Below are 14,459 nucleotides of genomic sequence, written 5' to 3'. Positions count from 1 at the left end.
GCAAGGGGATCGCTACACTGCTCTGCAGCCGCCGCTTGCCATCCTTGTCATCCTTGTTCTATCGTAAGGAACCATCGCCAACACATTCCCGATAACATGGATTCTACATGGGTCGCCCACGTAGGGTCGCCTCCGCAGCGAGATTCGAATGAGAAATATCGATACATCGCTGCCGAAGAATAATGGAATTTAGATTAAACAGGGCGCTACACATGGAATATATGCATGAGATAGGGTATAATGTCGCGGTATAATTAAAGATTAAAAAAAAAATTTTTCTAGACTCAAGAAGAGAACTTGATTTTGAGATTGCGTAATAACAAATACAATTAAAAAAATAATAATAATAAAAAAACTGAACACATTCTTCACCACATTTCTATTCTATTCTCGTCTTCTATTATTTTATCGCAGAGTGTGACACTTTTACAATTTGTCGAGCGCGTTTCGAGTACCGGCGCTAACCCGCGATGATATCAGATAATTTGCGCCGGTGCGCTCGCGTTACTTCATTAATCTTTTCCTTTTTTTATCGCTCATTTCTGACAGGGAGGCATTCGCGGCTACCCTCGAAAATTAATAATTCCCAAAAGCTAATCCGGCGGTAGCAAACGAAATTTCTGCGTGAGATTCTCGCAGGTTCCCTTTTCTGCCCCTTTGGGGAGGGGAAGAGGGGCCAAGTTCCCGCGCGGATCGGTGTGCGTGAGCACGGTCGCACACACGCGCGAGTAAATGTGCGTGCTCTCGCGGCATTCACGTGAGAAAACTCCCTGGAGAAATAACCGAGTTGTATGTAATGCACGCCGAGGCATTGTAAGGGGGTGTAAAAGGCGGGCCTGGTGGGGAAAGGAAGGCGAGCGAGATGTAAAAGAGGAGAAAAGAGGAAGTAAAAGAAGAGAAGAAGTAAAAGAGGGCGTCGGGTCTTCCACCCAGCAGGTGCAAAATGTGCGTCGTCGCCTCTTTTCGCCTTTCCGAATCCTCTCAACACCTTTTCCTCTTCTCTACAACGTGCATTTATTATTTTATTAGCATCAAACGCGGAAGCTATGAACGTTCGAAGGTCGCGGAGCGGAAGGAAGGGGGCGTGAAGCACGAGTGTTAATTCTGTAAGAGATGTAATGAGCGTGCCTAATGACCCTTTCTTTTCGGAACGACCAAGTGCGAACGAAGGATTCGATGAGAAGCATTGACAGTCTGATTTTCTTTTTTTTTCTTTTCACTGTTACTTTGTTTTAAATTTTAATTACTTTTTTTATAACAAAATAAAATTTTATATTATAAAGTTATTATCGCAAATAAAATAATAAATAATAAGAAAGTATTTCGCAGATATCTGTTAAGGATAAAAAATTATTTTTAGCGTTTCTTTTTTTTTTCTTTCTAGCAATATGTGTGTAAAAAAATAATATAAATTTTATCTTTTATTTTATACATTTCTGAAAAGCGTGTTCGTTGGACAAGTAACGCTACAGCGGTAGTGTACTACACTTCAAAGAAGAATCGATTCTACCGCCAGTCGATAAAAGTTAAAAAATCTAGAGATAACTGTTATGTTATTCAGAAATAATTATAGAAATAATAATTAACACATGAAAGACGAATAAACGAACGCAATATTCAAAAATGTCAAAACTGCGAGTTGCAGCCCATAGAAATAATTGCTATCAAATTTTAATATTATACATTTTAATTATATTTTTACGAAATGTCTACTTCGCCTCGAAAAGTCTTTTCAAAAGAAGAACAACGTTTCTCAACGTCAAACGCGAATATTCATCTGTCAAGATAAATAATTTTCTTCTTCTTTTTTTTGCAGATGCCTGCAAGGTTTATAACTATGATGCAAGCGCAACTTTTGCAGCTCGTAAAAGTTTTCTTTTAAAATGAATAAAACAAACCGATGTTAAGGAGATCGCGAATACTCTGGATAATAAAAAAAGAAAAAAAAAAAAAAGGGAGGACGCGTATAAACGAACCATTTAAATATGATGCGCCGCGTCGGGGGCGACGACCCAGGTTGCATTTGAGATTCGGCCGATTGTCGGCGCGGCTGTGTACGCGCGCCTGTGAAACTTCCGAAGTTTATTAAATAATAAGTGAGTTAAGCCGACGCGGCGTTGCCCGTGGAGGCGGACATTTAAAGTGCCCGTCCGTGTCCACGTCCGTCCGTGCTAATTACCGAACCGTCGCACCGACCAGCGGGCATCACGCCGGCGGACAGGCAACGAATCTCGTCTGCGGACGAAATTAACCGGCGCGATCATCGCCGCGCGCGATGCGCTTCGATCGATATCACATCCGTTCGCGCCCGCGCGACTGACACAATTTCCACCCTGCGACGCTGTCAATTAAAGGCACCGTGCCGCGGTTTCGGCAAGGTGCGCGGCTACACACACGTCGACTTCGTCGCCTTGTTACTCTCATACGTTTTCGAATGACAGCGAGTCACGACGGGACGTTTAAACCGCTACCGGTAATAATTAAACGCTTGCTATATTTTGGCCTCACTTGGCGATCCATTCGGCGATCTCATAATTTGTTTTAATTTTTTTTTTAAGACGCCGCGGCGAAGATAGACTACGCTCTCGTCAAATAATGAACGATGAGCCTCGGGGCTCGTTTGGGATTCAAAGACGGACATGCGTAAAATTTTCAGCGTATCAACTGAGGTAGCTGCAATCTGCGTTTGGTGCACGCAATCTAAAACGCAGCTCTCGATTAATGCGAAAACGTGTGAGAAATTATGATATTCATTCGCGTTACGCGTAGTCCTACCGCTCGAAAATCCCGCATGATTGAAAAGGACTCCATTGACTGATTACGAATTAATTACGATTGACTAATTGCAATTTAAAGTATGCAGTTCCATTAATCGATTCGTTGTGTAATTCATTTACTCGTGAATTATTAATTATTTATCTCATTTCAAACTTTCAATAATTGATCAGTTAACGAAACAAGTAAAATCGCAATTATTTGCCCGGGCGCTGTTATTAAAATAATATCCAGCTCAATTTGAGCAACATTGATTACACACATTACAGCGATATTATTACCATTAATAACATACGTATACACGTATCGAGCATTTTACTGACGGAACGTATCTGCCCGCAACTATATTTTTCTACTTGCATCCATCATTCATTTCTATTCAAATGTCGAAATCCCATTTGTTTAAAGTACCCTAATATTACGCACAAACCGGCTGTGATTTGAGACAGGACCTCGATCTGAACGAACGTAACTCGCGCGATCGTCCTAGCTTAATCCGTTTTCGAATCCGATTCTCTTTCCGCCTAAGATAAACATCTGAAATGAATTCGAAGAGCCCGCGGGAGTCGCGGACCGGGGGAGGGTTGTAGATGGCTAAATTAAGAGCACACGAGAAAGAAAGAGGGGGCGAGCCTCGGGCAAAGCCCGAAACGAGAGAAGCGAGTCGAACGCCCGTAATGCGAGGCGCTTAAAGTTGCAATGGGTCTCCAGAGCATAGAGGGTGGAAGGGCGGGGGAGGGTGGCCCACGAAGATGGGTGTAGAAGAAGGGTGGAATAAGGTGGGATCGAGTGACTGACTGACTGGAACCGAAAAGAGATGCGGCCCGCCTAAGAGATTGGGATCTCTGCGAATCCGAGAATGCCCGCCGGGACGGAAAGCCCAAACTTGTCCACGACGGGCTCTTACAGATGCCGAGCTACTCTCACGCTTTTCCTCTTTCTTCTCGCGGTGATAAGCCGCCCTTAGAAGTGCGGTTGCAAAGGGTTGAAAACGACTTCGTTTTAATTCTAGGCAATCCTCGAGCGTGCTTCGACTTTGTAAGACTATCTTTTTTTTTTTTTTTTTTTATTTGGCTTTCAATCTATCGCGAGACGCTACCATTCTTATTTTTTTTTTCGTGCATATCCAGCAATTTCTGTAAACTAGTAATTCTTAATAAATTTTGGCGGACGTTACTGTTCTCGGCGGGGCCCTATTTTCATGTCAGATGTAGTCGAGACGCTGTGAGAGAAAGAGACAGCCTGAAAGATGCTCGAAAGCGAACTTGAAGGGTTAATTAAGTGTTTGCTAGTCCGACGAGCTCGGCTTGCGCATCTGTAAGTACAAACTACTACTGCCACCCGTACGAGCGGCAGCGTCTAGTAACCGCCGTTAAATCTAGTCCTTTCATACTGCACATAGCAACGTCTACTATACATTCCCTTTGTGTGCTATACGAATTTATCCCGATTTAAACCTGGCGCAGGAGAAAGCACGGCGAAGGAGAAAAAGAAAATGCCGCGGCCGCAGCAATTTGCGAGGCTTACTTTGTGCACCGCTTACGTTCAATTTGCCGTTAAACTTGTGCATAGCTTGTTAAATTAGTATATCTATTTGTTACCACGCGATAAACGTCGAAAAGAAACGAACGCTGCACGTCACTTGGCTTCTTACAGACAAATTGCCGTTCTTACAGACACCGTCGATCAGACGTGAATAATAATTAGGCGCAAATTATATAAATCGCTCGTGTCTAAAATTCTCAAATAATACCTTGCAATCGCGTACGCATTTTTTATTTCTTTTCATTAATATGTTTCGAATTAAAAAGCTTCTTTCACGTAAAGTTTCTCAGCGAGAGTCGCGACGCTTCGATCAGTATCGAGGAAACGAACGATCGCACAAATTCCACGGCGAAACGAACGCTGGTGCGTCAATAGATCTTGAAACATGCTTGACGCCACAGAGAGATAGAGAATGGGAGATAGGTACAAAGAGCCAGCGAAGAGAGATGGAGAGAGAAAGAGGAGGCAGTCGAGCCCTTTGGTGGACGTATCGCAGAACGGAAGCTGGCACTAAAGGGACACATTTACGTCTTCCCAGGAGTGCGTTAGCTAGCTGGCTAGCCGTCGGCCAAGCTGGCCGAGCTGGCCAAGCCGACCCCCAACCCCCTTTGGCGACCTCCCTTTCGCCAAGCCCGAGCAGGGCCGGGCAACCTCGCTAGTTCGTCTCAAACTCGAGCTCAATCCCTCTGTTACTCCGTGCTAATCGAATCACCGCGTACATAAGCGTATGTCGAATTCGCGGAAACTCCGTTAACCATTAGGAAAGCGGTAATCTCCCAATTATTGCGTAGTCATCGGGGAACCGAGCGGTTGGGTCAGCCGGTCGACAAGTCTCGCGTCCGTAAAATTATTTTTATATCATTATGTGTGTTGTATAAAAAAAAATTATTTTTTATTATAAAAGTATTCAAATTTCAGCTTATTTTTCACGTAAATTTTTTAAGCCGGAAATACGTGCGTATTTTAATTCGGAAATTTTCTTAAAAAATAATTAAAAAAGAAAAAAAAAAGAAACGTGGTACTTGTTAATAATAATTGGCCTCGCATAGCGTCTCACGGATTTATCTACCGAAGTAGTCTACCCGTGCCATGGAACCGACGAGAGATTAGTCAACTTAAGTCGGCTCAATCCCACCATCCCTTACCAAAGCTTTGGCTGTTACAAGGTAATCGAATTACAGAGAGCATATGTCGAATGCATGGAAACCATTGTGTCCGTGACTCACGCACCGAGAAGGTAGGTGAAAGCATTACCTATTCGTCGCTAAGCTGTGGGAAAATGTGGTTTCCCCTATTCAAAATTTTGCATTATCGCGTCATTTACGTTTTCCATCGATAGAAAATACGTGTATGCGCGAAACAATTAATAAAATATTTTAATAAGCATATTTTCGATTACTCAAGTGAAAATTAAATTTGCATTGACTTTCAGAAATCGTTGTAAAAATGGGTCAAGCCGCCGTTGAGTCGGAGCTTTCGATCTTATGTTAGTTGAAATATTCGCAAAGAGAATTGAATATATTGAAAACACTTCGACCTAAATGCATCGACGTTGTTTCGAAGCAACTCTCAGGCCCTTCGAGCATAAAAGCGACGGTTTCCCTCTGAGGTCAATTCTACTTTGTACTTATCCCTTCGACATCGAACCGGGAACCTCTTCTGTTCGAGACCTCGTTCGAATGCTGTAATTCAAAGTTTCTAGCAAAGTCTTCCTAAATCCTTTCACCTCGAACCCACTATTTGAGAACCTTATCCACCTTACGAATTTCCTGCCAGTCAAAACGAGCAATCTCCAACGCGAAGGGTAGCAACCCCTTTTTATCGCATGATAAAACGCCTATTAGGATCTACGGATCGCCGAACATCGTCTTTATTTAGATCTACGCGACCCTAAACGCGAGTCAATCTTTTTAAAACGCAAAGACAATTAAAGCTGAATGTTTCAATTGAAATAAATATCCTAATTACATCTTAAATAAATTATTTTAAAAAAGTCGCACATTCCATCAACTGTTTAACAAGCTTAATAATAAATGTTACTCACCGCTGTCGAGACTATTTTGATTTTCTAGATCCGGGCCCTGGACAGAAGTCGATCCGCCGTCCTGCAGATAATCTGAAACAACAGAAAACCCGATTAGTACAAAGTCTAAAATTGTTAATATATAAATTAATAATAAGCTAACAATAAATTAATAAAATAATAAATTAATAATAAGAAGAATTTTTTTTCGCAGATAGTTCCTATTCGAGATACGAACGGCGCGCTCTTTCTACGAGACTGGGCAAATTTCAATCTCCAAGAGCTCGCTTTAAGAATTAAGCTTCGGATTTGACGGGGGTGTCTTTGCGGGCGATTACATCATTCTCGCTGCATATCGCAAGACCCGTCTAGCCCAATGCCGAGATCCGCGCGGCGGCGACCCGGCCAGGCCCTTAATAGGGATTCCGCATTGAAATTTCATGGGATTTCAGGCGATCGAGCGGAACGAGCTCGGAGATACGCCGCGCCGCGGCCTATGCCTGCGCCGCAGATGATGCCGCTTGCGCGCGGACGCGAATAATACGGGAAAGGGTGGAAAAGAGCGGCGCGCGGTGATCCCACGGGAGCCATACCCCGGTGATATTGGCTCCCACAGCCCATTCCTGCGCATAGGAGACCGAACCGCCTTGGACCGACATATCCGCGCGCTCGGGCTCGAGCTCGTACACAAGCACACAGTCCGTATGTGGCCGGAAGACCGGCCAAAATTCAAATTTCCCATCGGAATACGCGCGACTTTAAGCACAACTTTGCGGGAAACAACCGCGGCGGCCAACGCGCGCTGGTTCGCATCGATAATCGAACTTTACGGTCCGTCTCGATGCGACAAGAAAAAAAAATTCCATCGCACGTCTTCACGATATTGGCGATGATACCCGTAGCGAGGTGGACTCGTCAGTTTATGTAGTTTGCCGCGTCTTTTTATTACGCGACGACGGAATATATTTGCGGCGTCTTAAATTTTCCGTACATTAATCTCGTTCCCCGAGTATCCCTTAACTATTTAAATAGAAAAATCATATATTTATGGGAAATATGAAACACGAAGAGAGAGAGAGAGAGAGAGAGAGAGATTGCAGGGCGTATTTTTCTCAGTGCGAAATATAGTCGCAGTAATATCGCGTCGGGATCAACAACTGAATCTCCTAAAGACACTTAGGAGTCGCAATCCTTGGTTAATTCCTGTTTCGCGCAGACCCTGCAACGCGAGTTCTCCCTGATAAGGCGATACCGAGGAACCGCGGCGGAATAAAACGTTAAGACCGCGGTGGAACGAAAAGCCGCGGCACTCAAGCTGCTGGAATTATCATCGCTCGTAAGTCACGGCGCGAACATTGCAGCTGCAACTGCGGCGCAGCGGCGCGCGCGGTTCGCGGTGCTTCGGGGACGAGATAACTCGTATAAATAACCCGGAAGTCCGCGGTGCACAATAGTCCCTTTTTTTTACGAGTATGACTTTTGGGAGTTCCAAGGCTGCACGCTTGGGACGCCGCGTTGGTAATCAGTTCGTCGTTGTTACCGAAATGCATTGAGCAAGCCGAAAAAAAAGAGAAAAAAAAAAAGGAGTCTTCTTTTCTATCTTTTTTTTTTCTCTCTCTCTCTCTCTCTCTCTCTCTCTCTCTCTCTCTCTTTCCTTCTCTCTATTCGTTTCTAGGCACGCAATCGCGAATTTTTGCGGCGTCCTAGATTGTACATCGAATATTTAATTTGCACCGCGAGCTGCACGGGAAACCGCGCGTTCGCCTCTTCCGTTCCCAAAATCGTTCCGATATCATCGTCATCCGATACCTAAATCGAGCCATTACGCCTGGCATTTCGCACGGAATCGAGTGACACGCGTGCTACGAACGTAAAATCGTAATATTCTTGTATCATTGGCGTTTCAGTTGGCGCGCACGAAACGCAACAAATAAATTTGCCAATTAAAAAACGAATTTGCCGCGGTACGAGATATAAAATAAAAATTTCAGATGGAATATAAAAGGGTTTTTTTTTTTTTTACTGGAAAAAAAACAAACTTTGAGAGACTTCCCTCTACGTGAAACGGGACACGGAAAAATTCAAAGGGAAGGGAGGAATACACGGGGAATGTTCCTTTTGCGGAAATAATCATTGTCGTTCTCTTTTTCAGGAAAGGAGTTAAAACGCGAGAGCGCCAGTGTGTGTAATTCGCTACGCGCTAATTTCCAGTTGTCACGTATTTATTATTTTATTATCCTTAGATGCAAAATTAATCCTGGCGCTTTTATGTTTAAAGCAGCGTATGCATTTTTGCGTTTTTCGCCAGCTCCCGGTGTGCGGAAGCTTATGCAGGCGCTACGATACCTCAATGTTGCGCGGCATACAGAAATTCTTTTAATGAGTTGTAGCAGGTTTTTCAACGTGATTTTCTTCGCGGTAAGCAATAGTTTAAGTCGTAAAAAAAAAAAAAAAAAACAAAGAAAGAAAGAAAAAGAAACCGCAATTTCTGCGCGATGCGACACACATTAAACGAGCCGTCAGTCAGATATTACGCGTAAATACTGGGGGATCGATTGTGCGCCGTGACGTCCAGCATCATTTTTCACGCGCTCGCGCACGGCCGCCGATGATTGTGTGTACGCGTGCACGTACGTGCACGTACACACGTACGGGTATGTATATGAATTTTGGGAATTCGACGGACGGCGAGCAAAGCTGTTGGGAACCGGTTTTGGTTTTGTATTAGCATGTAACTCCAGCAGGAGTTGAAGTTGCGATGGCTTGTGGGTGGTCGGGCGGCGGCAGGGAGGGTAATTACCTCCTTGGGGAGCGCCCTCTCCACGGCGTAGCCCGGTATAGCCCCAGCACGGGTACAGAGGCTTCCCACTGCTCCCAGTGGTCCCGCGGGATTGCGCCAGTGGCTCTCACGGCCATGGTTCTCATTTCACTGGAATTGGATCCCGTCCGGAAGACAACGGGGGAAAAAGATGCCGCGTGACACTTGAACGGAGCGTCGAATGTATTTTCCGAGTGGCTGACATCGAAAATAAAATATTAAAAATACTTTGAAAATACCGACCGCGACGTATCGACGCTCGAATAAGTGGTTTTTCACATTTGAACTTCGAATAATATAACGCAAACGCGAACGGTCAAAAATGGTCTTCAAAGTCATACTTTCGGTGCTTTTCGTGGTGTCCTGAATTCAATTTGTGTAGAAAATAAAAGTGATAATAATTTGTAGATTCCACGTGTCGTCGTTTTATCATTAACGCCGCGTTATCGTTTTACGTAATTTAAATCGAGTCCTGCGTCCCATAAGGCGTCATAATGACAGCCCAATTAAGCGCCGACCCCTAGATTGGGAGAGCAAAAGCGTCACGTGACAATGCAAATTATTATGGTAAGCTGACCCTATAATTTATATTTGCTTCATTAACGAGATATGCTGAATTCTATCTTCGCGTGAATCATGTGTATGCCTTATTATATATTGTTATAGTTTTTCTTATTAAGACCTCTTTTACTAAAGTCTGCAAAGGTGATAATTTAAATTACTAAAATTTAATAGCTGGTAATGTAATTAGTTTAATATTTGGAACTGTTCTATTTATTAAAAAAAAAAAAAGTATAAAAAGTTACAACAGCTGCTAAATTTAACATTAAAAAGTGAGAAGTTGTAATAAAATATAATACAGAATTATCAAGATTTCGATATCCACGTATCTGGAATGTTTGCGCAATTAAGACGAGCTTTTACCCGACTGTTCAAGATAGCGAATTGAAAGCTGTATTTTTTTCAGGAGCTTCAATTCGGCCGGTGCTCAAATTTGAAGCGGCCGGCCGGGCGGCTGATACGTTTTTAATTGGCCGTCTCGGCCCGATATCATCGACGCCACCACCGAAACCGCCGGCGGAATAAAACGCGAGCGTGCGGTCCCTTCTCGCTGGAAAATGGAATTGCAGTTGCCGCGTCGCCGCTGACTTTTGAACCGGCTAATTCGCCCGGAAATAATAGACACCGTCGGCGTGCTCGTATCCGTAAGCTAATTTTGACCATTGGCGTGGCATAATGACTGCGCGTGAAATGAGCTTTCATAATTCGTGACTATCCAGTCCGCGTATACACGCGATCAAGTCGCACAAAATGCTCCGCTTAAAAATAGACGGAGGCATATAAATGCGTTAATAAGAAAAAAGAAAAAAGAAAAAAAAAAAATATCTTTGCCTCAATCGTGGCACTTTTATAAGCGAATCTGTAAGACGTTATTTAAATAATTGCATTCAACGATCGTTCGCAATTAGCAGAGTTCCTCTTTGAACAGTATAATGATTGAGAACGTAGCCAAGAGTAGTATCGCGGACACCCGGTACAGTGTCATCGGCACATGCCACTGTTAAGGGCAGGTCTGTCCCCGGGGAGCGTCACAAACAATAGCAATGGGCTAGCCGGTGCCACCCTACAACCACCCTACGGCAGTATCCTTCGACCTTCCCGGCCCTAACGCCGAGACTCGCCGGCTAAGATAGCGACGAGAAGAGAAGAGAGAGAGAGAGAGAGAGAGAAAGACGAATGGGGGCGGAGGGAGACGAAGAAGAAGACTATACCTCGGGGAAAACTTTAATTTCTTTCTGAGAAAGATGGCTGTTCCTTGTACTTCGCCGTTGCAGGACTATCAGCCCTGTATTCTAGTGCGCTCACGTGTGTGGGTGTGTGTGCAACATATATATGTGCACACGCACGTCATACGTACAAACGTGCTATACGTGCATGTATGCGCGTGACGTCAGCTTTGCAGGAATTAATTTGGCACTGCGTCTCTATTGGAGTGTACCTCTTTCCCATCGGCGTTACTCCTGACGTTTTAAACAATTCTAAAGGCGTCTTAATAAAAATGTACAAAGAATTTTTGTTACCCTGAGTGCAAATGGTTCCATCCGTGCTATCGCATACTTTGATACACTCGAGTTCACGCAAATAAGTGTCCGAAAAGCACCCGCCTGTATTTAATTAAAAATATTTGCTCCTACGAATAAAATAATTTTACCAACTTGCACAAAAGGGAAGTTGAAATAAAATTCACATGTCGCGACAACGATTTTTTATAAATGCAAGCGCGTAGTAAAAATAACATGTTAATCGTACGAGATTGGATTTCGCGTTTAAGCTTCTTCTTTGATCAGCACGTATCTCTTACGCATCTATATTCTCGGTAACATCTCGAATGAAGTTTAAAGTTCAAGCGGGCGGGTTTAATGCCGACTGCTGTCCGGCGCACTTAAATGAAGCGTGCCACCCGGCGAAATTTATACGCGGCCCCCTCGGCAACAAACGCGGCCGCGTTTGTCAAGGGTCACCACGGTCCACCCTTCCCGGGCATGTCAAAAGCCGCGTACGCGCCGTAATTTCGAGTTCGCCGGCGCGCTAATTCCCCGGTTAACTGGTTCTGCGAGAGCTTACGACCTCGTAACGTCCGCGTTTACGGCACGCAGGTGTGTACACCCCTTTACGGTCCATCCCGTGGGCCACGGTATGAACTCCGCGAGGGTGTCGTGGCAAAATTTCAACCTATAAAAACGTTATCTCCAAGTTACGACGCTAAGCTGCCTGTCAAGAGTCAAGCTTAAGATATTATAGTTTTATGCAATAAAAAAAAAAAAAAAACAATTTTTAATTCTCTCGCGTCACATGTACGTTTTATTCTAAGATAAACGTATACGCAAGTCGGGCAATAAAAGTAAAACAAATAAAATAAAAGGCATGATTAAAAGTTACTGTTACATTACTACATTTCTTTCAACAAACGTCGTTAGCCAGCGGAAAAGCCAGTTTAAATAATAGCATATTTCAACCGGACGGAGTGGCGAAGGTAAGAAATTATCGTATTTCCGAGAATGGTACATCTTTACGAACTCGAGCCGAGTCGGAATTTCAGCTACGGAAAGCACGAATAATCGGGCAAGCCAGTTTCTCCGTGACGCAGGTTTTCATTGTGCGAAGTACCGGAATACAGCCTAAGGAGGAAAGATTAGCATAAAGTTAGCGCGGTACCCGATACCGTATGTTCGCGCGAAAGTTAAGTTAGGTTGCGACGCGCTGGCCCTCGGGTCCCCAGGCACCCCGAGTACGACTGCTTTCGTCATATTTCGACGCGAGAGCTCACCAGCGTATTTCTGGAACGTCATCGTCGACCGAGAGGAAACGAAATCCCTTCCTGCGCAACGTATCGCGACACGTTTCGCGGCCGCGCGAGAAAGTTCGCCACTTTAGTGTTTCGCAAATATAATCGCGACGCTTCATTTCACTAATAACAACAATAACAATAATAATAGTAATTAGCTGTAATTAATACTTTTACGAAATACCGATTTAATAATACCGGCTAAGCAAACTGCGAATCCTGAAAATACGATATTATTTCAGATATTTCTACCCTTTGAATTAAATTTCAAAATAAATCGTAAAAAAAAATAAAAAAATAAAAAGAAAATGAGAAATACTTTTGCAACATTATTTCGCAATGAGTTCTCGGCCACGAAAGGATTGTATATTAACGTAGATATTCGAGGTATCGACACATTTCTCCTCGCGTGAGATTTTACCAAGGAAAAAGTAGAACAGAATACTCGCGACAGGTGCCACGAATTATTGCCCGAGTAGTTATTAAGCGACTTCCTTTTCGCGGTCCAATTCGACCCTCGTTCTCGCGCGAAATATATAATGGGTAGTATTTCCGCGGCCCTTTGTCGGTTATCCGTCACCAGAGAGAAATCGCGATTGCAGTCGCCGAACTAATCTCCGGGACATCAGGCTAATCTCGCGCTCGAAAGAAAAGTTCGTCATTCCGGTCGCTTAAACTGCGGCGGCGTTGCGGATTGTTCAATTTAAAGCGCGACCGAAGTGTCACTTCGTATTACCGTTTCACTTGGGAACGCTTCTCGTAAAGCCTTTTTGTGCAGCGTAAAGGATTTATCAGAAAAGTAACATTTCCGCAAAGAAGATCCCCTCCCGAGTTAAGTCAAGCTCCATCAAACCTGCTCGCGAAAAGCGCATAATTACAGATTGCATTTTTTAAATAAACGTTTTAACATTGAAATAAAATTATGTCGAAAGTCAATCTCTCTCTCTTTCTCTGTATAAGTTGATCTCGAGAAACAATACGGTCGGTATAAATAAACGTGGGCCGCATAGGCCGACTCGAGCCTTCGCGATCCTACGGCGAGGCACGGCTGCACCTACAGGGGTTTATTGTGCGGTGATGCAATCGTATTACGTACGGGGCGGAAAGTGGCGGCGCCGGGAGAGCGAGTTTATAATGAGACCGTGTCATATTTTCCGTGTTCGCCGGCATCGCCGAGCGCCGACTGGCAGAGCTCGCGCGTCTGCGAAAATACGTTCTCGGTACCGCGCGCACAATACCGTTGGATGCAACCGGGAAAAGAAGACGGATTACCCGCGTGTGTTCGAGCACCTTCGCATTCGCGGACGCGCGTGTGTGCGCTGGATCCGAGCGATGCACACGAGGTGAGGCACGCGCGCGAGTGTGGGTAGGATACAGGACACACAGGTACGCGAAGGATTCGCCGTGTAGGTTCGCAGGGAGGGCAGGGTAAGAGGAGGGCAAGGTAACGACGGGGGAAGCGGGAGGCAGAGTGAGAGAGAGAGAGATAGAGGGACTTGGAGTCGGTCCCGAGGGATACGTAGGAGCTGCGCCACGGCCCGAGGCAGCTCGTCACCTGGGACACCCTTATATCGCCAAGTACAGTCGTGTCGAGAAAACGCCATTGTACGTAGAGCCAGTTCTCCTTGCTTCTGGATCAGGAGTCAGTTGAGACTCGTGACTTCTGCCTGCTTGTCACAAAGATTCGCTACGTCACGAATGCCCGGATATGCGGAAATAACAAAAAAAAAGGAAAAAGGAAAAAATCGATGCTCGAACGGCGCGCCAGATGATCCGTTTTTAACTTATCGTCAGACTAGCTAATCGCGGTTAATAAACATTGTTATCTTAAAAAATTGCAAAATTTGTTTAAAATTGTTATTTGCTTCATAATAAATTTTTATGTCACAACTAATATCGAATTATAAAATTTTGTTGTAAATACCGTCGGCTCGTTTCTTTGTTGCTTAAAA

At 44.3% G+C, this 14,459-nt stretch overlaps 1 protein-coding gene across 1 annotated transcript in view; it reads right to left on the bottom strand.

Annotated features, from left to right (window-relative positions):
* The window catches only part of L (zinc finger protein Lobe), a 63,404-nt gene that overhangs the window by 35,107 nt on the left and 13,838 nt on the right, over positions 1 to 14,459 (bottom strand). Inside the window, exon 5 of the mRNA XM_070657542.1 lies at positions 6,365 to 6,436. Within this exon, the coding sequence (XP_070513643.1) occupies positions 6,365 to 6,436 (72 nt within the window). The remainder of the gene's footprint in view (positions 1 to 6,364; positions 6,437 to 14,459) is intronic.

Source organism: Cardiocondyla obscurior, linkage group LG06 (assembly GCF_019399895.1).
Source record: "Cardiocondyla obscurior isolate alpha-2009 linkage group LG06, Cobs3.1, whole genome shotgun sequence".
NCBI classification, from domain to species: Eukaryota; Metazoa; Arthropoda; class Insecta; order Hymenoptera; family Formicidae; genus Cardiocondyla; species Cardiocondyla obscurior.
Note: the sequence above shows the minus strand (reverse complement) of the source record. Positions and strands in the feature narration are given on the sequence as shown.